Raw genomic sequence first — 23,481 nt, 5'->3', positions numbered from 1 at the left:
CTCTAATCCACAGGGTCATGAGCACTGTGCTTTCTTCTGGCGCTCAGTGTTGGCGTAAGATTGTCAGCCGCGTGTCCGCAGGGCAACAATGCTATGCTGCTATGGAAGATAGGGGCCAAAACTAACTAGAAATATGCCTCCTCCCACCTGCTGCAGTTTACCTCCATGCCTGTCCGGAGACTCGTAAAATATACATCCAACAAAAAGTTTCGGAAATGTGTGTTTTTATGTCGTTGGAAAGCCGGTTTGTTTCCTTTTCAAATGGTGCACCACTTGTCACCGATAGACTTCAATAGCCCACTTCAACCAAAGACCCCCAAAACAAAGAGTCACAACATTAGAATATAAGCTGTTTGGCATCGGCAGAGAAGATTTGGCACCTTTTTCATGGCCGCAACCCATTTACTCAGCTATGCCGCTCATCCCACAAAAGCATGTTCCTTACAAATGGGGCACCATTTAAAAGGGAAATAAACAGGCTTCCTGAGAGTAGACGTTATATTGCCAGGAAGCATTGTTATAACAGAGACGTGATCTATCAAAACACAGATTTCAGGACTTTGTGTTCTATGCTTTATATGTGGTGAAGACTGAAGGTTAAATGATCGTGTTTTCCGAGGTGACAGCGACCATCACATCTGAACGAGTTCCTCCTTGAGTCCGAGTGGATGTTTGTGCCAAATCTTAATTAAATTCCCTCCAGGCACACCTGATATATTACTCAAACGAATCTTGCCTCAAGGTTCTTGCCTTCCGGCCAACGGTTAAAGGTTTCTGCAATTAGAAACAACAGCTACAAACTCTCATTTAAAGCCACTTCCTTTCGTGCCATTAATGATGGAAGCAGGAGGCGATACCTGCGTCGTTCAGTCGTTGAACGAGCCCATCGCCATTTTGGGAGGATATGATGAGCTGATGCGTTATCTTTTGTTCTCTATTGTGCACTGAGGCCGTGACCATGATGCGCTCTCTGGACACAGCTGTGTCACCAACGGAGGCATAAAAATAAGAACAGGAAAGGTGCAATACACTGGGAAATGAATTCCGTCGTACCATTTATTGTGACCGTCAGGTCGCAAGTTACTATGAAGAGCTCCACCGGCTGTCCCTCCGTCTGTCTGTCTGTCTGTCTGTCTGTCCGTCTGTCCGTCACATCACGTCACACTTTTGCCCCAACACTTATATCTCTGCCACCGTTGGCCCTATCGATGCCAAACTTTGCACACAAATTTGCCTTGGATGGCAAATCACAACCTCCGCCCCTGATTTCTCACATGGCCCTCTTCTAGCGCTACCATTAGGCCGATTTTTGCAAAACCCATTTTTGGACACTGCTCCTAGAGATTTTTGCCTAAAATCATGCAAAGCGGGGCACAGTATCTCTAAAGTCATGTCATCCACATGGATCTATCCCATTTCCCATATTCCCTCCTGATCGGCTACGATTGCCTTATAGTTTGTGTATGCGACGTGATGGTCACTTATCTCCCAATTAGCGTGTCTTACTGGTATTACATATTGTGCAGTGTGGTTTAGAAGAGAGTGGCGTCACACTTTGATCTCGCCGCAGACCGAAAGTGGTGTCGCATCATGGGAGCCTGTTCTCATTCTTAGCGAGCCTCTGCTGCTCTTCAGCCCCTTCCGCCGCCATTATAACCAAGGCATTTTCACTCGCTGGTAAGTAGACTAAATCACGTCTTTTTCCCGCTTTTAACTCATTCACGGGCCTCTCCAAGGTAGACAACATTATTAAAAGGGGGGAAAAGACGTGATTTAGTCTACTTACCAGCGAGTGAAAATGCCTCGTTTATAATGGGGACGGACGGGGCTGAAGATCAGCAAAGGCTCGCTAAGAATGAAAACAGGCTCCGGCTAAGCTAGCTACTTCCATAGCTTTCCACACTTTCAATGGGAGTCGACGTAAGTGTCATAACTCTCTCCATTCTACGGGTATGATATTGTGATGTCACGTGAAAGGATGACCAATCCTGTCTAATTGGGCATTATATTATTGTCCAATCAGAAAGGGGACAGGAAAAGTCCATTGAACTCGACAGACTATTGGGGTTTTGTGGTTTCAGAAAAGGTTACAGAAAACATCCATTTGACTCAATGGACTTGAGGGAGGGCGAGCTCCAAAGGTGGCATTTTGCATGTGCCGTTCCGCCACAGCATTTTTACAGAAAAAAGGTGGACAAGAACAATAGTCTGGTTGCATATAGCAAATAAACTTTTGTTTGTGGCCCTGTCGCACGCATCTTCACTGTTAACATCATGATTTATTCTTTGTCTTAGGACTCTGTCGCCTGTCGCGCCATCATGTTATATATGGCGAAGTAGCCTATAAATCAGGTTTAAGAAAGACAGTTATGGATCACATCACTGATGAAACGCCATGCTATGCTGGGTTTGACCATTTCCCAAGTCATCGTCTGCGTGAATGGAGTTGAATTGTATTTCCAACGTATTTCACACTACAGTGAAGTATTTAAGGTGAATCAGTGAAGTTACAAATTATACAAAATGGTAGGCTCATTTACATTTAAGGAAGTGATAGTATTGCATTTTCTCCTTGTTTTGCATAATTTGCCTTTGAGTTGGGGAGAGTTTTAATCATGAATCAAGTATCCATTGAATCTAGAGCGTGGCGAGAACTAATGAAGGTGAATCCTTTTCAAAGGAACATTCATACTTTTTTGGCATTTGATGAAGCCGGTCTGAACTCATGACGGGCGAGGCTGATATCGAGGCAGGCTTTGAAGAGAACAAGAATGAAGCTTGGTATTTAGCAGTGAAAAGGGGGGCCGTGTTGGCACATGATTAGACTATTATTAGTCTACTTAACACAGTAATGTGATATCTGCTCAGAGCGGCATGGGGACCATCTGCTGATGGTGGCAAATAATGAGGACAGACTGATTTAGAGGATGGATTGGTGGTGAATTATCTTCTTCCTCTCTACATCGCCATCTCCACTTCACTGTCATCATCATCATCATAAAAGTAATGCTGTCCTTGGAATTTGAATGAAACTGTAACATGCTCTTGATGACTTGCTCTCTCTCTCAGCCTGTCTCGCATACGCAGCGCACGCGCACACACACGCACGCACGCACGCACCCACCCACCCACCCACCCACCCACGCACGCACGCACGCACGCACGCACGCACGCACGCACGCACGCACGCACACAGACAGACAGACAGACAGACAGACAGACAGACAGACAGACAGACAGACAGACAGACAGACAGACAGACAGACAGACAGACACAGACACACACACACACACACACACACACACACACACACACACACACTACATACACACACACACACACACACACACACACACACACACACAGACACACACACACACACACACACACACACACACACATACACACAAACGCTTAGTTTCCATAGTTTGTGGGGACATTACATAGACTTCCTTTCATTTCCTGTGGCCTTACCCTATCCTAAACCTAACCCCTAACCCTAACCCTAACTCTAAACCTAACGGTTGTGGTGACCTATACTATTTGGTCCCCACAATATCTATTTCTGACTGATTTAGAGGATGGATTGGTGGTGAATTATCTTCTTCCTCTCTACATCGCCATCTCCACTTCACTGTCATCATCATCATCATCATAAAAGTAATGCTGTCCTTGGAATTTGAATGAAACTGTAACATGCTCTTGATTACTTGCTCTCTCTCTCAGCCTGTCTCGCATACGCAGCGCACGCGCACACGCACGCACGCACCCACCCACCCACCCACGCACGCACGCACGCACACACACACACACACACACACACACACACACACACACACACACACACACACACACACACAGACAGACAGACAGAAAGACACACACACACACACACACACACACACACACACACACACACACACACACACACACACACGCTTAGTTTCCATAGTTTGTGGGGACATTACATAGACTTCCTTTCATTTCCTGTGGCCTTACCCTATCCTAAACCCAGTGTTGCAGTGGTCTTGGGTCGCGCGCCCCCGACGACCCATATCTTTTTTGAGCCGGGGTCTCACACCCACCGAAGTTCACACCTCGACAACCGTTTAACAAAGAAACTAGCCTATTTGCATATCAATAGACCTGTATAGTAGGTGTCGAGCAATGTTCGCGACCCCCCAAACATTGAATCACCACTGCACCACTGCCTAAACCTAACCCCTAACCCTAACCCTAACTCTAAACCTAACGGTTGTGGTGACCTACTATTTGGTCCCCACAATATCTATTTCTCCAATTCTACTATACTTGTGGGGACATTTGGTCCTCACATAGTAATATAAACCTGTCACTCACTCACACACACACACACACACACACACACACACACACACACACACACACTTCACTAACTCACTCCCTCCTCACTCACTCTCCTCCTGAAAAAAAGGAGAAAAGCCCCACTCTAACAACCATTCGCTCACCGACTCTCTCTGTGTGTGTGTGTGTGTGTGTGTGTGTGTCTCTCTCTCTCAGAAGAGGAATTACAGCCCGCAACGGCAGAAAGAAACCGCTACAATGTAAAGCTGTAAACCACAGCACTCGAGTCAGACGCTGACTGTGACCGGTTGGATGTTTTTCCTGTTGTTTTTAGCTGATTCTTTTTTCGGAATCTGCAGTTTCTGACCGACACGCGGACATATAATTATCTGTTTTCTCTCCCGTGCCTTCAACAACTTATATTGTTGTCGCTTGTGGACGCATGCACCTGCCGTTTATGTCGCCTCCTCCTCACACACGCTTGGAACGCAGCGTGTATTTAAATCAATCACCTTGGCTTGCACTCATCCTTCCCTGACTGACAGATCAACTTAAGGGAGAGTAAATCCATTCTTTCGAGTGAGTCTGGAGCGCTAAATCAAAGCCACTGCTTTGCTACTTTTTACCCCCCCGGAGCCATGGAGAAGAGCCGAGGTTTTGTCATTGAGCAACTCGCACGACCAAGGGAGTTAACTTATCAACGGTTTTAACTGTTTACAATAAAATAATTGGTAAGTGACCCATGAGTGAAATATCTCCTATAGCCATTAGCCTATATAGACCTTTTAAACATTTTAATTCAGATATCGGTTGTGAAATGCATTGAATCAAGATAAAATCTGGATAAAATATCCAAATGTGCAAGACCCGTGCAAGACCCGGACCCCATATGGGGTCTTGCACTTAGGACATTTCATCCAGGTGTTATCCTAATTATAATAAGGATATCATTTGTTATCCCGGAGCACTAAAAGGATGCTGTGCACAACCCATCCTTGAAATGTCTCCCACCCCTCCTCAGTCACCACCATATGCTGTCATTGTCCTCTAGACACGCGCACGGGTCAAGTTTTTTGGGAGGAGGATGATGAGGTGTCGCTGGGTGAAGGAGGATGAGCTGTCAGGGGATCGGTCTTAGAAGAAGGCTGTGCGCGGCGCTGCTATGGGAGGGGGTGCTCCTCAGCCTCTGGCTGGCCGGCCCGGGCCGCCCGTGGACCGGGGCATGGGCCGGGGCTGGCGGCGGCGGCGGTGTGGTGCTCGGATCGTCATCGGACCATCACGCCTCCTCCTCCTCCTCGGCGGCGGCGGCGCCTAGCGGCGCCCCGCCCGGCTCCCTGAGCTGGCTGCTGTCCGATAAGGGACCCTTCCACCAGTCCCTGGAGTTCACCGAGTCCGTGGAGAGGTACCAGCAGGGCTTCAGCACCAGATACAAGATCTACAGGTGAGACACACACCCGATTCGAGGGAGCGCGTGTGCGTGAGCCTTTGCGTGTGCGTGTGCGTGTGTGTTTAGCCCAGGGGTCTTCAACGTTTTCAAGCCGGGGACCCCTTAGTTGAGAGAGAGATGAAGCAGGGACCCCCAAAACCCATAGATTCCATATCGTTTCATAATTTGATGGCACAATCGTCAGTGTATTTTGGATTCAGGTCAATTTGTGTTATCAGATATTTAACCACTTAATAAGCCGTCAATATTTCATAAATGTTACCTTTCATTCTGTACATATAGTCTGCTCTTTTTCCCCTCTACACCAAACCTTTTTGCCAAAAATAGCTGCGAGGCGTTGTGAGCTTGTAGATCTGCTATTTTTGGCTAAAATGCTCAGAATATGGACACTAGGGTTTGAGTGGTTAAATATAAAAAAGAGAAGAAAAAAAAACTTTCAATCACCCTAACCCTCAAAGATTTGGTGTGTGTGTGTGTGTGTGTGTGTGTGTGTGTGTGTGTGTGTGTGTGTGTGTGTGTGTAACAGAAATACTTTTAGGTGTGTGTGTGTGTGTGTGTGTGTGTGTGTGTGCGCGCGCGCGTGTGCGTGTGCATGCGCGTGTGCGTGCGTGTAAAGGGCTGGACGAATTCATCAGCTCTACTTCGGCAGAGCCAATTAAAGCTCAAAGCTCAGGAACAAAATAAATGTTTCCAATCTGTGTTTAAAGCTAAGCTGCTGCTACAGGACCAGAACTGTAGTAAAAGCCCGTTTCAGCATTTGTCTTGTTTCTGCCTGTCACTGTTAAAAGAAAGAAAGGCTATAGTGGATAGAGCTGTTACTCCATCCAATAATGGTCCTGGTTTACTGCCAGGAGAAAGACTATCAGAGGGCGTCAGAGGTCAGCAGTAGAAGTTGATTTGGAGATATCCTCCTCGCAGCACTTTTAACCACGGCCCTGCACTGGACCCGTCTACTGCACATCTCTGCCAAGAAATAGCTTTTGGCTAATGTTCTCTTCTGGTTAAGCCTGATTATTCGCTGAAAATAGGCAATTTACGAGCTCACGTCGTGCCCTCATGAGGACTGATAATGATGCATCTTTAAAGATGTTGCTGGTGGTGGAAGGATATTTGAAAAAAAAAAGAAAAGTAATGTAAGGAACAGGGACGTGCAGAGAATGTTAGAGAGGCAGGGGCTGACATTTCTAAAAGGGCCTTTTGGTGAAAACATCGAAAATAGCCCACCTCCAAGCTCACAACGCATCGCACTGTGAGCATATTCAAGTCAATACTGGAGATAATGGTAATGGCATGGATTTCTACATAGAGAGGGCAATTATTTGAACATAAGATTCTGCGTTCAAGTTCAGGAGAGCATTCAAGAATTCTCTTGAATGCTGCCTTCAGGTATGGCATGGAAAGAGGGGTATTTGCATTTCTTTGACTAGGCTATAGTAAAAACTGTATTCATGGTATGGAGAGGGCACTTTTTACAGACGGATAAAAGGGCAGGGGCTCAAGCCCCCTTTGATGTCTATGTGTGCGCGTGCCTGGTAAGGAACAACTATATACCTGAATCTCTACATATGACCAGGGTGCTTGTAGATCGGCTATACTTTCGGTGAGCAGCACCGTCATGACAGAGTATAAATAAGGAATTACTGCATGGGACATGACACATGTCCTGATATGACATGACATGACATGAAAATGACATGTCCTGAGACTCCTGACATGACATGTTACATGAGTCATGACATGTCTCTGCTCATCAAATTGTAATTACCTCGTTCTTGCGCCTCAATTGGATCAATATCCATCCTTCATGGGACTGAGATTACTGGCTGACAGCTCACAGTCAGCTTGACACATACATGCTGCAACGTACAGGTCTGCATAGAACTCTCTCCCAACACTTATACTGTATATCTCTTCTGTCGGGTGGAAACCTTGTATGTCCAAAACCGCTTTTGGTATTTATAATTTTAAAAATGATTTAAACTAGTGAAAACAGACGATCTACAAGCACACAACGCCTCGCAACGCGAGGTGTTGTGTGCTTGTAGATCGGCTGTTTTCACTACCTTTCTGCGACGGCCTTGTATGATGAAGCAGGGCTTTACTTTCCGAAAAAAACATACAAATTTGAAACTTGGAGATACAAGGTTTCTGACCGACAGTGACGATATACTGTATATACCAGCGATTCCCAATACCAGGGGGCCGAGGCAACAATTTGGAAGTATTGCATGTTTTTCTTATTTCGTATTAGTTTGCATAGTTCCATTGATCCGAGCCAGAACACAATTACAATAAACATTATAAATGTTAAAATGCACACAGCCCCACCCATCTGTCCACCCTTGGGTGGGCTGTGATTTCAAGGGGGCCCTGATCCAGGAGAGGTTGGGAACCACTGCTCAGCTGAAGCAATAAGCCACAAGAGGCATGTGGTTTAATACCTGGTATTTTATAACTGCTGAGAAGAAAGTAGTTCCCAGCTTTTTTGCCAACAACACAGGTGCAGATAATTGGTGCACTGTCTGTGGAACACTGTGGAAAGAAATAACGCACCTGGGTTTGATATAAACTGATTCAAGTTGTGGATTATAGTCTCATGTACCACAGCAATTAAAGGGAAACCAGCCAATCAGTCAAGGAATGGAACTATCCGTTTTAGAAAGATAGATATACTGTACACCTCAAGGTGTTCCAAGGGCTTCAGGGACAGGCTCCTCTCTCATTATGGCTCAATGAGCTGAACTTGGCTTACCAGGTCCTCACGTCTCGTTTCAGTGACAGAGTGACAGAATGCCCGGAAGTGTTTTGGCGCTGGCAGAACCTATGAAACCTGCCTGAACCCTATATAAATGCAGTCCTGGAGCCTTTCCCACGAGGGCTCATATCATTACAGCAAACCTTCACTGTGTCAGGTGTGGCAGTGGAGGCTGGAGACATCGTGCAATCCGCATTCACACACGTCCTTGTGAGTGATAGTGGAGTGATGATAGATAGATAGATAGATAGATAGATAGATAGATAGATAGATAGATAGATAGATAGATAGATAGATAGATAGGGTGCAACGGTTTACAACATTTACGGTTCGGTTCGGTTCGATATTTTGGTGTCACGGTTGGATACTTTTTCCATACAAAAAAGTGTCAAGTACTAGTAAGACAATTCTTGGCCATCTGGCCAGTGATGTATATCGGACCCGTTACCCATATATGGAGACCCCTGGTACCCATATGGAGATCCATGTACTGTATATGGTACATCCCTTTTAAGCCCATACATAGAGATCACTGTCTGAACCAGCCACACAGATAGAATAGAAACAGGCTACTTACTTTTATTTTCAACATATTGACATAACAACTGGACTTTTGATGTCAGTATTTTCTAGTCAAAATGTTTTTGCCGATTAAAAGGGGTACTTGGATTCATATAATCATCAAAAGGGGGTGCTGAAGGCCAAAAGTTTGAGAACCACTGCTATAGGGTGTGGTTAAGGGTTCTTTGTGGAACCATTCAAATAAATAGTTCTATAAAGAACCTTGGCCTGAACCAGAAATGGTTACTGTGTGTCATGGGTTTTCAATGTCCTGTGTTTTAGTATAAGTCAGTGGTTCTCAACCAGTGGTCCGGGGACTACCAGTGGTCCTTGAAGGGTTTCCAGGTGGTCCTCAGCTAAATGATGGAGAGCTGGTAACCAAATGGACTGTATAGTTCTTTAACTCTTGAGAGAGTGAAATGAAACCAAATGGACCCGTTGGGGTCCAATAATTCGCCACAATTGGAGAATGTAGAATAATTGTTATTTTGATCAACGTTTGCCTGTTGTCTCTCCTATGGTATCATATCAATACAGTATGGGATTGTGGACAAAATCTTATGACACAACAACACATTATTCTACGTTTTGGGTCTGAGAGGCTAAATCAAATGCCAAATAAATAATGGACCTTGGTATGGAAAAGGAGGTTGAAAACCACTGTTCTATGTACTGTGTGTGGGCAGGAATGTATTGTTTCAATGTAAGTTAAGGCAGCATTTGTCTGCACAGTTGCTGCATGCTGCATGAACACGTCAGCTCCATGCTTTGACATCAATGTTGTTGCTTTGTTGTTCTGCTCATGGGGGGAAAGAAACAATCTAAATGCAAAGGGACTGCCCTCGACAGTTCTGACACAAAGTGCTGGAGTCATGTCGTGGTGTAGCTAGCTACATGTACAACTCCAGGGGTCTTCAGCGTTGTTTACGCCAAGGACCCCAGAGACACGAAGAGGCAGTTCTGAGAAAATAGCAACGCAAAGCATAGTGAGCTTGTAGATCTATTTTCTAGCAGAGATTTGGTGTAGGAAAGGAGGAGACCAAGTAGAGACCCTGTGTACCCCGGTCAACAAAGTGTATAGGGTTTAAGCAAGTCGTTTACTCTCAAGACTTTAATCTGCAAACAAAATGTGATACCATTTGAAGGTGAAATTCATTAGTCATTGTTGCCATAAAAGCCCAAACTAAAGTGCTTGTGAGAATGCCCAACTTGCAGCTGGAAGCAGTACAGAGCCGCCTTGCGTAGGGTTTAACCCGGAGGTGTATTTATTCATCAAACCAACAACTATAATGTTCAATTCTTGCTGCAGACATTGGCATGGTGGCTTTCCACCCCTTAGCTCTCACTCCTGCTGTACACTGGCAGCAGGCAGCAATGCATTTTATACCCAGGTGAGCTAATGAGCCTGGACTGCTCCATTCCAACCAAGGGGTGTGGTGGTCTAACCCTAAAACATTGTAAATAAATGAATAATAATAATAATAATAACCTTTATTTATAGAGCACATTTCAGACATAAAATGCATTTCAAAGTGCTTTACATTCATGTTTAAAAACAAGGCAAACAAGACAATAAACACTTTAGACATTGTAAAAATGTCTAAATACCTAATTAACCCATAGAAATATATTACAGAACTCTTAACCCTTGGATGCATGACCAACCAATACCTACACTCTTCCATGAGTGGGGTCAAAAACGACCCCAATTAAAATCAATGTATTTTTGCAATAAACGACTTGCTCTCACACGTAACTCTGCCATACTTTTGCCTAGCAACGTGATTTCAACTTTAAAACACTCACACGACTTGGGCCTTTTTTCTGCCAATAGGGACAAGCTGTAATTGTTGAAGCCCCGCCCCCTCTGTCTACTAAACGCATGCAGCAGCTGTCACACTTTGCTATCACACTTTTCTCTCACACGTAACTCTGACATACTTTTGCGTAGCAACGTGATTTCAACATTAAAACGCTCACACGACTTGGCACTTTTTCCGGCCAATAGGGACGAGCTGTAATTGTTGAAGCCCCGCCCCCCCCTGTCTTCCTATTGTCTGGGCTTTAAACAGCCATAACTCCAGTTCGCAGCATGGTACCGTCTTGAAACTTGGTGTCTGGACTTAATCCACCATAGGGATGAGCTGCAATTGTTGAAGCCCCGCCCCCTCTTGCCTCCTATTGGCTTGGCTATAAACAGCCATAACTCCATTTTGCAGCATGGTACCGTTTCGTAACTTGGTGTCTGGACTTAGACAGCCAATATGGACGAGCTGTAATTGTTGAAGCCCCACCCCCTCTGACAAGTCTGTTGTTTCCACCCGCCCTGACGGTCACTTCTCGCCCTTAGGGTGTCTTACTGGCAATAGTAGTAATAGTAGTAATATAGTAGTAATAGTAATAGTAGTATTTGGACACAGCTCCTACAATTTTTACCCTAAAATCACGCAAATCGGTACACACTATGTCTACACTCATCTCATCAACATGTGACCTGACGGTCGCTTACCTCCCGATTAGGGAGTCTTACTGGTAATAGTAGTAATAGTAGAAGTAATAGTAATAGTAGTGATATCAGTAATAATAGTTAGGACCGTAGGTCGCAAGTTTAGTATGTGAACGGTCACAGCTTGTAGGTAGGTATGTATGTATGTATGTATACGTACTGTATGTCTCTCTGTCACGCCTGGCACTGTGGTTCTATGGGTTTGTCGCTCTGACATCATGCTCTGATGTCAATGTGATGTCAGGGGAACCACTCTAAAGAATGTGTTTGCCGCTCTGGCTTCACTGTGATGTCACACTAAACGTTTTTATGCCCATACATGGAGATCCCTGTCTGTAGAACCTGCCACACAGATATGGGATGTCTTGGCCTTATGTCTTGGCCATATATGGATTCTGTTAGTGTTGTATGTGGACGATGTGGTCTCCATATATGGGTATTCCCATATAAAGGCCTGTTAGATATGGGCTTAATATTAATGACTTCAGGGAACTCCATGTATGGGCATAAAAGGGATTATGTTAGTTTGACATCATAGTGAAGCCAGAGCGTGATGTCAGAGCGGCAAACCCATTCTGTTAGAGTGGTTCCCCCGACATCACAGTGACATCAGAGCTTGATGTCAGAGCGACAAACCCATAGACCCATGCACAGTGTCAGGCGTGACAGAGATACATACATACATATGGACAAGCTTTGACCGTTCACATACTTGCAATCTACGGTCGCATCTATTATTACTACTATTACTTCTACTATTACACTATTATTACTACTTTTATTACTACTATTACTACTATTACCAGTAAGCGACCGTCAGGGCGGGTGGAAACAACAGACTTGTAAGAGGGGGCGGGGCTTCAACAATTACAGCTCGTCCATATTGGCCATCTAAGTCCAGACACCAATTTTCGAGACTGTATACAATGCTGCAAACTGGAGTTATGGATGTTTAAAGCCCAGACAATAGGAGGGAAGAGGGGGCGTGGCTTCAACAATTGCAACTCATCCCTATGGCGTTCTAAGTCCAGACACCAAATTTCGAGACGGTACCATGCTGCGAACTGGAGTTATGGATGTTTAAAGCCCAGCCAATAGGAAGACAGGGGGGGGGGGGGCGGGGCTTCAACAATTACAGCTCATCCCTATTGGCCGGAAAAAGTGCCAAGTCGTGTGAGCGTTTTAAAGTTGAAATCACGTTGCTACGCAAAAGTATGCCAGAGTTACGTGTGAGAGCAAAGTGTGACAGCAAAGTGTGACACCTGCTGCACGCGTTTAGTAGACAGAGGGGGCGGGGCTTCAACAATTCCAGCTCGTCCCTATTGGCGGAAAAAAGGCCAAAGTCGTGTGAGTGTTTTAAAGTTGAAATCACGTTGCTAGGCAAAAGTATGTCAGAGTTATGTGTGAGAGCGAAGTAGTTTATTGCAAAAATGCATTGATTTTAATTGGGGTCATTTTTGACCCCACTCATGGAAGAGTGGGGTAGTGATACAAAAACTGCAATTTCTTAAAATTAATGAAAGGAATGATAAAAATGCAAATGGCCTCATGTCACAAACATGTTTTATGAGGAATACCTGGAATATGAAAATATTTAAACTTTTAATTTTAAAGATATTGAAGAATAACAACCCCTGGGGTCATTTTTGACCCCACTCATGCATCCTAGGGTTAAAAACGACAACAATAATGATCATTTATCGTTCACACTATAATGCAACATAAATAATAGAAGCACTTCAAACCCCCCCTCTTGACACATCCTGACTATGGTCCAGCCCAATCTACCGAGCTGCGTCTCAAGTCCTTAAATTAGATCCTATTTGCTAAATAGGAAAGAAGTGTAGGAAATAGGGTCTAATTTAAGGATTTGAGACACAGTACTGTTAAGCATTCAGCAGACTCAACATTAAAACGACATACTATTGCACTTCTCTATGTCACTACACATTACACTCAACATTGCATTTATTTAAAGTGTCCATGGTGTGCTGTGCACATAGTCAATAAGGATTATTATATATGCAAATATCAGTAACAGAGGACCTCTCTCTGTTACTGTGCTGTTATTTGACTTTGGTTTGATTTATTTGCACAAAAGAAAAAAGAAAACATCAAATCAAAGAATACAGATAGGCTAATTATACATAAAATATATACAAAACGTTTGGGAGGGAGGAGACAAGACACCCGAGTGAGCTTACTGAATAAGGGATCCTTCCCAAAGGACACACTGCGTACAGTACAATCAACAGGAATCTGTCATTTTCACTTAGTTTGTCTACATTTGATCCCCCTCTTGTGGCTGGAGTATTTTAATTCATGCTCTGTAAGAGCAAAGCCATTTTTTCTTTTCAGGAATATAATGCTACAGTACAACTTGTATTTCACTGAGCCCCTTCAGTGCAGCATTGCGTGCGTGGTTTTCATATCCATTCTTACCAGGGACGTGCTGGGCCCCTGATTCAACCCGGGAGAAAGAGTTGGAGAGGCCCTCATTACGTGCTATAGAGAGAGATCTCTCTCTATAGCGCTGCTGCTACTCAAAGATTTGCCATTTCAGATCACGACAAGTGACAAGCCAGTGGGCCAATTACATGAGTTATATTTCGTCGTTGTCGGGTGGAAACCTTGTATGTCCAAAACCGTTTGTTTTGTATTTATCATTTAAAAGATGATTTAAACTAGTGAAAACAGCCGATCTACAAGCACACAACGCCTCGCACTGCTTGTAGATCTGCTGTTTTCACTACTTTTGTGCGACGGCCTTGTATGATGAAGCAGGGCTTTGGTTTGCGAAAAAAATTACACATTTGAAACTTGGAGATATGACGTTTCTGCCTGACAGTGACGATTTACTTTATTGGCCGCCCAGCCCCCAAAATGGAATGAAGGCCGACATTTTATTTTCTATTTTTTTCCCCTAATGGCCGGCCTGGACCGGCCGGGAATGAACCGGCCGTTCGGGAGTTGTCCCGCTTTTCCCAATGGCCAGCACGTCCCTGATTCTTACTAGGAGCGAGGGGGGCTTACAGTACATTATCACACAGTAGGGGAGAGCCTGCACGATTGTAACGTTTTTCACATTTCAATATTTTACTCAGAGATTCTTTCACCTACATATGTAATATTTTCAGGCAAAGGACTTACACATGTCTGCTATCATAAACCACTTCAAGTTTTTCATTTGATAAAACAGGTCATGAGTTATTAAACCGAGAGTGGACGCTGTTCCGATGTTACATTTGAAGCCCACACGGGATTGATTGTAACAGCATGATTTACAAATGTAACACAGCTAAAGAACCTTAATAAACAAATATGTTTTTGTTTAAATCAATTATATTTCATTCAAGCAACTCTTTTACATTGTTTTCATACCAAGGGTGTGATAAGATACTATATCATACTTTAGGAAAATATTAAATATTACAAGATGTACCAGTTTAAGCGTTTGAGTGAATACCATGGGAAAATACATTGATAACCTAAATAAATAGCAAGTTTGATTAATGCAACATGTTATACATCCCTTATCTGACTTAAAATACACTGTAATTGAATGTCAGCTGACTGAACACAATATTGGCCAATATGTCAAATATTTCAATATGATATTATCATGTTAAATTGTGTTACAATTGAACCGTTTTGGCACCCCTAGTTTGACATTGCCTACAGAACAGAACTAACATGCATAGCAAGTTAAAACGATGTAAACTAATGAAGAACAGATACATGCAGACAGCCATCTAGATTTTATCTCAGCAACATTAAAGAAAAGATTTGCAGACCAAAGATACTCAAGGTGAAAATTTTTACGCATTTTGAGAAATACCAGTTTTTCTGCAATAACTCTGTCTAGGCTGGATACAAATAGTTCTTACTTCCTGGAGACGTTCATTACGGCCCTGGTCACATACTGATGCGATGACGTCATGATGGCATTGACCAATCAGGAGATAATGTGCTTGTTACAATTATGAAGCGTTACAATTGAGGCGGCTCTCCCCTACATCTAAGATGTCCACAGAGGCAGCGATCAGCTCCAGTCTCGCAGCATCCCTGTGGCCTACAGTGCTACAGCAGCAAGTAATTAAACTGTCAGCGTGCTCCTATGCCTGCTCCCTCCGCACTTGTTTCCCGAAGGAGGCATTTTCATCTCTGTTGATTTACATGTGCCTTCAGGTTAAATAACTATGCATGGCAGAAGTGTTATCAACCACGGCGTGAACAGGCTCCCATTTTTTTCTCCCCACATGTGATCATGCTGGTTGGAATGGCTGTGGGCTAAATCAAGGGGCCCCCTGATCTCGGCCATCAAGCCCCGGTGCCGCCAGCGAGGACCGAGAGAGGAAGAGGAAGCACTTGCTCGCTCGTTCGCTCTGCTCCGGCCCCGCTCGCTCGTTACGATGATTGGACATAATGACACATTCTGCACTGTCCTGATGCCCCAATTATTTCCCTGCCGATCGTTTTTCTCGTGGCAGTGATTTGATTGCCTCCCATGAGGGGAGAAAAAGGGGGTGGAGCGGCGTGGCACCCGCAGAGCCACAGAGAAGATGAGGAGATGTGGGGGGAAAGAGCGAGAGAGAGATGGAGAGATGAGGAGTCACCGTGAGAGACAGACACAAACCCGTCTTGTTCCATAGTGTTCTTATTCTACTGCTGTAGCTCCTGCCTGATGGGCCAGGGGGGAGTAGTTTGATTTGACAGCGCGTGATTAAGGGCCACAGGGAAGGGAGGGTTGTTTGATCAACCCGCTGATGACATGTGTCAAAGGTGAAGGAAGTTTAATGAGAAAGTAAAATGAAACCTTTGGGGGGCGTGGCTGGGTTTCTGGGTTTGCTGATTTTTGAAGCGGTGAAAGCCGCTTCCAAGGTGTGGCTTTGTCTGTCCCGTACATGTCTGTCCCATCTGATTGGTCAATTTTGTCTGTCCCGTACATGTCCTGTGCATGCTTGACCAATTGAGGATTGGTCAAGCTTCACATGCCAATTTGGCCCTCCAGACAAAATCGCTCATTCATTCAGAATTCATAGAAATATAGAACTAAAGCACATAGAAAGTATAGATCTAGAACACAGAATGTATAGATCTAGAACACAGATTTCATAGCTCTAGAACACATAGAATAAGAATTCACCGCTTCACTTCGAACCGAGGTTTGATTTTTTTTTCTTGTTGCTTTGACTGCCATTAAAAAATAAAGTTCCTGGATGTCTTAGGCAATCAAATAGCGCTGAGCAGTATATTTGTTGTTGGGCAAAATCCTCTCATCTTCATATTTTCATCTTCGTGGTTTCTTTTTAGAGCGGTGCTAACCGTTGGATAGCGTAATATTGTGATATGGCATACACCATACATGTTTCCTTTTTGGGGTTTTAATCTCTTAAACCCTATTTCAGAATTTAAATTAATCTTTTTTACATAGTGTCATGGCGGTAGAGCTGTCGTCTTTGGACCACAAGGTTCTGGGTTTGATCCCGGATGCCAACACAGCATAATTTATGAGCAGCACGGCTCGGGTAACTAAAACGTGTGGATAAGTACTGGCAGATGGTACAGTAGGTGTTGCGCTCCACCTCAGCAATCCATCTTCCAGGTGTCTGCATGGAAAAGGCAGACACCCTTAAAATGTACTATTCACAATTTAGGCATTTAGCAGATGCTAAACTATCCAGAGCGACTCACAATAAACAAGGTCATCAGTACATCAACATCAATACATCAAATGCATATAAATAGTAATCTAAGAAAAAGAAAAAAGCGTAGGTAGACCAAGCATCTATTTCAGTAAAATCTTCAAAACAAATCAAAACACATAAAAAATTCTATCTAAATTACATGTATGGTCATTGAGGGTAGGCAAGTGCTATGGGCGCCTGAAGAGGTGAGTCTTCAGACCATGGCGGAAGCTAGGGAGTGGGTCTGCAGTTCCAATTAACCAGTAGCTATGCCCCTCCCCAAAAAGCTTTTGTCCAATGCTAGCTTAGCAACCGGCAGCTTGCCAAGACTGTTACCAAGGCAAACCTTGGCAAGCAGGAAGTTATTCTAAGCTAGCATTGGACAAAAGCTTTTTGGGAGGGGCATAGCTACTGGCTAATTGCAATGGGGAGTTTATTCCACTGTTTGGGGGCCAGGAGGGCGAAGAGTCTAGGACACATGTCAAACTCAAGGCCCAGGGGCCAAATCCGTCCGTGAATGATTTCTCTTGGCCCGTGGGATGATATTTAATTAATATTAGAACTGGCCCTCTGGTATATTGCGCGCATTAATATAATACTACAAGCCCCACAATTCACTGCAAGTGCATTGGCATGTATCGATGGCCCACGAGCGCAAGGAAGCGTATCACCTGTGGTCAACTTTCAGCTAGCCCTCTCCCCAAAAATGGTTAAACGAAGGTGAACTCTGAAAGCAGTGGGAGGCAGAGTACATGTATGTTCACGGATGTAAAGGGCAAACCTGTGTGACTTCTTTGTGGATTTGATTTACTTTCTCATTTATAAGACATCAATGATTGGAGAGGATCATAGAGCAGGACACTGAGCTTCAATAATGCATTTTCCATTTTTAATGCATGCAGTTTCATTTTTGCAATTAACTCTTTCTACGCTTTGAACGTTCCCGTTCGCCCCATTTTTTACAGAACCTCAACGCCAATTGTACGTTCTTTGGCTCGTTCTTTTGTACCTTGGTTTGATGTCTGTAAGCTGATGAGGGGTCCCGCCGCCGTCTACTGTAATCACATGGCGAGCAGTGATGTTCTTAAAAATCCATAATGCGTTTACATCAACGGAGACCATTTCGCTTCCGTGTTGATATCTCTGGCCCAGGGGCTTTGTTGCCAATGTGTGTTCCTAGACCATGGGAGGAGGAAGCGGCCACATTAATGGCATTACGCCCCCCTCTGCTGGCTGGTCAGCGAAAGCGCATGCAAAAAAGGCCAAATAGGCCAAGAGTCAAAAAAAAAAAAAAAAAAAAAGGCCAACATTCTACTATAACATTGCAAAGGTAAGCCGCTTTTTGATGGCACCAGACCCAATAAATAAATAAATAATCTGGCGGTAGGAGAGTTAAGAGACATATCAGATTTTTTTTTACTTTTTTGCTGTTTGCCTGTTGAAAAACGTTCTCACTTGAAATTACTGACAGAGCCATAAGAAAATATCGCAACTGAATTTCTCATTTTATGTTTTACTTAATTCATTTAATGATTGATGTTAGTGCAATAATATAGGCTGTGTTAGGTCCTAGATTCAATATGTGCAATCATTTCAATATGTTTTAAAATTAAATAAACCTTGAACCAGTCCGGCCCATGAGTGTGACATCCCTGGTCTAGGACGAGTGGATCGTTGTCCTTGGGTTTTTAGTGAGGGTTCTGTCAGCTTCCCTTTGTTAGCTGATCTGAGTGAACCGGTGGGGTTGTAGGGATTGATCAGACTTTGAAGGTAAGGAGGTGCCATACCTTTGGTGGCTTTGAAGGCCAGCATTGGTGTTTTGTACTCTCTGCGGGAAGCTTCCAGGAGCCAGTGGAGGGAGCAGAGAAAGGGGGAGACATGGGAAAAACACTCATTGCAATGCATTGTGCGTTTTGATCTGCTATCACACCCACTCACCCAGTGTGAAGGGGGCAGTGATATTTATGCGTTTATTTCATTAACCGTCCCACGAAGCTTGGCAAATGTGACCCTGGCCATACAAACAGACACCAATTCACCCTTTGTCAAGTCCCGCCCGTTGTCCCGCCCCTCTTCACACCCATTGGTTGCTATGTCTCGGTGGGACATTCGGTGGGACACTCCATCCACTACCATTGTAATTCAGTTGCTTTGTATTGTTATTCTGTGTATTCAATTCTCATTTCAAACTTGGTTTCAGTACAATGGAGCTGCTCAGTGGCAGTATAGTGACTCAGAATGTTTTTAATTTTTTTTATTTCTCCAAAAATTATGTTTTAGCAAATTCAACATAAAAAAGGCGGAACCAGGGCGGGACAAGGCAGATATAGCCTTCTGGTTGGTCAGTCAGGGACCAACCAGAAGGCTAACAAAGGGTGAATTGACCAATGACCGGACAGACACGGGAAAAACACAAATAAGAACATGTCACAATATGGTATTATGGTCACAATAGCAGTATTACAGGTATTTGGTCCAAAATACTGTGATATTAGATTTTGGTGATCTCCTGTTTAAATGTTATGCAGACTTTCTTATGCAGTTCCATTCCATTGCCTCATGCCCTGGCTAGTGGCTATGGGTTGTGTTTTAGGCATATCAAGTGGTATCAGTGGTTTGAGTTAGGAGACCTCTCTTATACACACAGTGTGGCCTTTAACCATAGCTAATGGCGTGGAACCTTTCAACAACAACATCCATTATACATGAAGAACCTTACCCGCGGGTACCTTTCCAGAGCAAATAACACTAAAACGTGCTTTCTGCAGTGGTTTTAGCAGCCAAAGTAAACAGCCCCGTTAGGATTTAGTTGTTTATGTAAAGCATACACTCCCGATTACTCATTTACAGCCCCACCCATGGAGTGGGGGACCACCCATAGTCCTTTACTTCTTTCCTCCAAGGCAGGTGCTTTTCTAAAACCTTTACAATTCAAGGCCCCCCAAATTAATATGCGTTTGGGTGCGGACTCTCCATCTGAAAACATGTTGTGCCACAGGGAGCTTCGGGTTATTAAAATGTTTGGAAAATAAAAAGGCATTGGTTCTCAACGTGGGGTCTGGGGTCCCCCCAGTCGTCCTTGAGGGGGTTCCAGGGGGTCCCCAGCTAAAAGATTGATATGCAGGAACCAAAATGGATCACTTATGGATCCATAACTCCACATGTGCTGCAAATGGAACCAAAAAGGACCCTTAACAGGTCCATTCTGTACAATCCCTCAGAGTTCAATTAATTCTAAGCAGTGTAGATTAGTGTAGCCCAGATAACAATCATATCAAAAAGGGGGTCCGTGCTCTGCAGCATGTAAAAAACTGTGGGTCCTTGAAATTAAAAAGGTCGAGCATCACTGCTCCGTGTGCTTTCTGCTGGGATTGGCGTGTCACTTGATAAGAAGGGACGCCAAAAGCCATTGGATTATAGGAATCTCTTACGGCTAGAGACGTTCTAGGAGCGCCTCCGGAACGCAGGGGCATATAACAAGAACGCTTGTGTCTGGGCTGGTTGTTGTTGTGCTATTGTTTTTTTATGAAAGTCAGTGACTGGAAACGCCAGAGTGGATAACAATCATTTCAAATAACCCGCAGGCCAAGATTCACACTTGGTCGAGTGCCGGCGTTGCGCAATGAAAATAGGCGATCTACAAGCTCACAACACGTGCGACGTGCGACGTGTTGTGAGCTATTCTCGTCTATTTTCGCCGGGCGGTTGAAGAAGCCATCTGATGCATAAAAAGTGTGGCGCCCTTCCTCCAGTGTCCTCGTGGGGATTCAACTGGTGCCTCGCAGCCCCAGTCTGGTTGTGTTAATGGCGTGTGCGTGTGCTTGTATTGCTATTCTTGTGTGAGACAAATGTCCCCACAGCTTTAGCAGGATTTTAGAACAGGGGTCTTCAACAGGGGGTCCCGGACCCCTAGGGGGTCCTCAGAGTTACTACAGGGGGTCCTCCAAATCTTCCAATCCTTTTTTTCTGAAGAACTTGAACCCTAGTGTCCATATTCTGAGGACTGTAGACAAAAATAGCAGATCTACAAGCTCACAACGCCTCGCGCTGCGAGGCGTTGTGAGCTTGTAGATCAGCTACTTTCGGCAAAGAGGTTTGGTGTAGAGGGGGAAAAAGAGCAGACTAAGTACAGAGTAAAAGGTCAAGTTTATTAGGTACTGACGGCTCAAGTGGTTAAATATCTGAAAATACAAGTTGACATGAATCCAACATACACTGATGATTGTGCTGTCAAACGATGAAACTATATGGAATCTATGTGAAGGTTGTGGGGGTCCCTGCTTCATCTCTCTCTCAACTAAGGGGTCCTTGGCCTGAAAACGTTGAAGACCCCTGTTTTAGAACATAGACATGGCAAGGACTATTTTCCTGGTTCTTCACAAGAGAAACCCTTGTTCTATGGTTTCAATTATTTGGGGAGTTGGGTTTACTATGGGGAAACCAATACGGTTGGGGCGAGGATTAGACATTTAGAGGTTAGTTTTAGGGGTTGCCGTCGGATATAATTATGCCTGATTTATATTTAGTTGACGCCGGTGTTACATACTGGAAAATAACAGAGTTAACAGCTTCTTCAATCGTCTGTCGACGCCGTCCTAAAATGTTGGTGTCCTCACAAGTATACTAGCCTGGCATTAGCCAGACTGATTGGGCCAATCAGTGACTGCGTTACACTGTTCAGTTGAAACGCAGTCACTGATTTGCCCGGTCATTTTCAGATTTCTCATGCTCGCTCCCTATGGGCCGAAGTCCAGACTGATATACCGTGGAGGAACGTGTGAGTGAATCCATGTTATCAGTCTGGCTAATGCCAGGCTACAAGCATACATACAGCAGTACTTCAGATGTGTGTGTGTGTGTGTGTGTGTGTGTGTGTGTGTGTGTGTGTGTGTGTGTGTGTGTGTGTGTGTGTGTGTGTGCGTGCGTGCGTGCGTGCGTGCGTGCGTGCGTGCGTGCGTGCGTGCGTGCGTGAGTGATGTACTGTATGCAGTAGAATCCTCAGTGTTAAATGAAGGTTCAATTACAGTAACAATGAGGGTGTTGCCATTGTTGTGTGTTCATGACAGTCGACTAATCCTGCACCGTCAACGTGGCTTACAGAACAACAATGCAGGATGTTACACTTAAAGATGGTGTTTTCCACCGTGTCAGCCGTTTGCCAGCTCTACTGTATAGGATTTAGTATAAGTGTGTGTGTGTGTGTGTGTGTGTGTGTGTGTGTGTGTGTGGCAATTCTCTCTCTGTACATGTATGATCTATGTATTTGCTCAACTTACTGTTGTTTATTGATCTATTCTGGTGATTGGGACAGGAACGGTATTCTCTTAAAGTCATAATGGATAGTACGAAAGGACTTAAAATAATACATATGAACGTTAGGAGCCTCAGACCAAAAATGGATTCACTTCGGACATGGGTGGAACAACACAAACCTAATATAATTACCTTATCAGAAACCCACCTCAATAAGAAGACACCTAATAACGAAATCAAATTAACAAATTATGTCCTTTACAGAGCTGATAGAGGTACGAGGTGTGGGGGTGTAGTCACTTATGTCTCATCTAATCTTGCTTCTGAGCTTATTGTACCTGCTGTTGAGCCTTTACATTTTGAAAGTATTTTTGTTAAAGTCAATCTACACGAAAGTAAATACATAACCATTGGAAATATTTATAGACCCCCTTCAGCTCCTGCTGAATCTTTCAATTGTATTGTATCCACCATAAATTCGATTAAAGATAAAAAGGAATTTGTACTATTAGGTGACTTTAACAAAAACTGGTTGGAAACATCTTCTAATAGTGCAAAAACTATTATTAAAAATCTGAACCTAACACAGCTAATTAATGAACCCACTAGGGTTACACCCACAAGCCAATCCCTACTTGATTGGATTCTGGTAACACATCCAAACAGAATAATCAAATCAGGGATTATGTCTGACTGCCTCAGTGACCACTGCGCTGTATTTTGCATTTGGAAAATTAAATTACTCAAACTCCCCCCAAAATTAATCAGAATTAGGCAAGATAAGAAAATCAATGTTGATTCATTCATTAATGATCTTATTTCTGTTAATTGGGACCGGTACCAAATCATTTCTAATGTTCATGATGCGTGGTCATTTTTACACTCTGAACTCACAAATATTATTGATAAACATGCCCCCTTCAAAACTGTCAAGGTCAAGGGTAGCCA

At 43.9% G+C, this 23,481-nt stretch overlaps 1 protein-coding gene across 1 annotated transcript in view; it reads left to right on the top strand.

Moving 5' to 3' along the window:
• Positions 1 to 5,436: 5,436 nt before the first annotated feature.
• LOC308285637 (BMP/retinoic acid-inducible neural-specific protein 3-like) overlaps positions 5,437 to 23,481 on the top strand; it is a gene marked incomplete at both ends in the record, with an annotated part of 65,209 nt that continues 47,164 nt past the window's right edge. Inside the window, one exon of the mRNA XM_080726467.1 lies at positions 5,437 to 5,765. Coding sequence (XP_080582593.1) covers positions 5,437 to 5,765 — 329 coding nt within the window. The remainder of the gene's footprint in view (positions 5,766 to 23,481) is intronic.

Source organism: Nannobrachium achirus (genome assembly GCF_963921795.1).
Source record: "Nannobrachium achirus genome assembly, chromosome: 5".
NCBI classification, from domain to species: domain Eukaryota; kingdom Metazoa; phylum Chordata; class Actinopteri; order Myctophiformes; family Myctophidae; genus Nannobrachium; species Nannobrachium achirus.
This window is presented reverse-complemented; position numbering and strand designations above follow the sequence as displayed.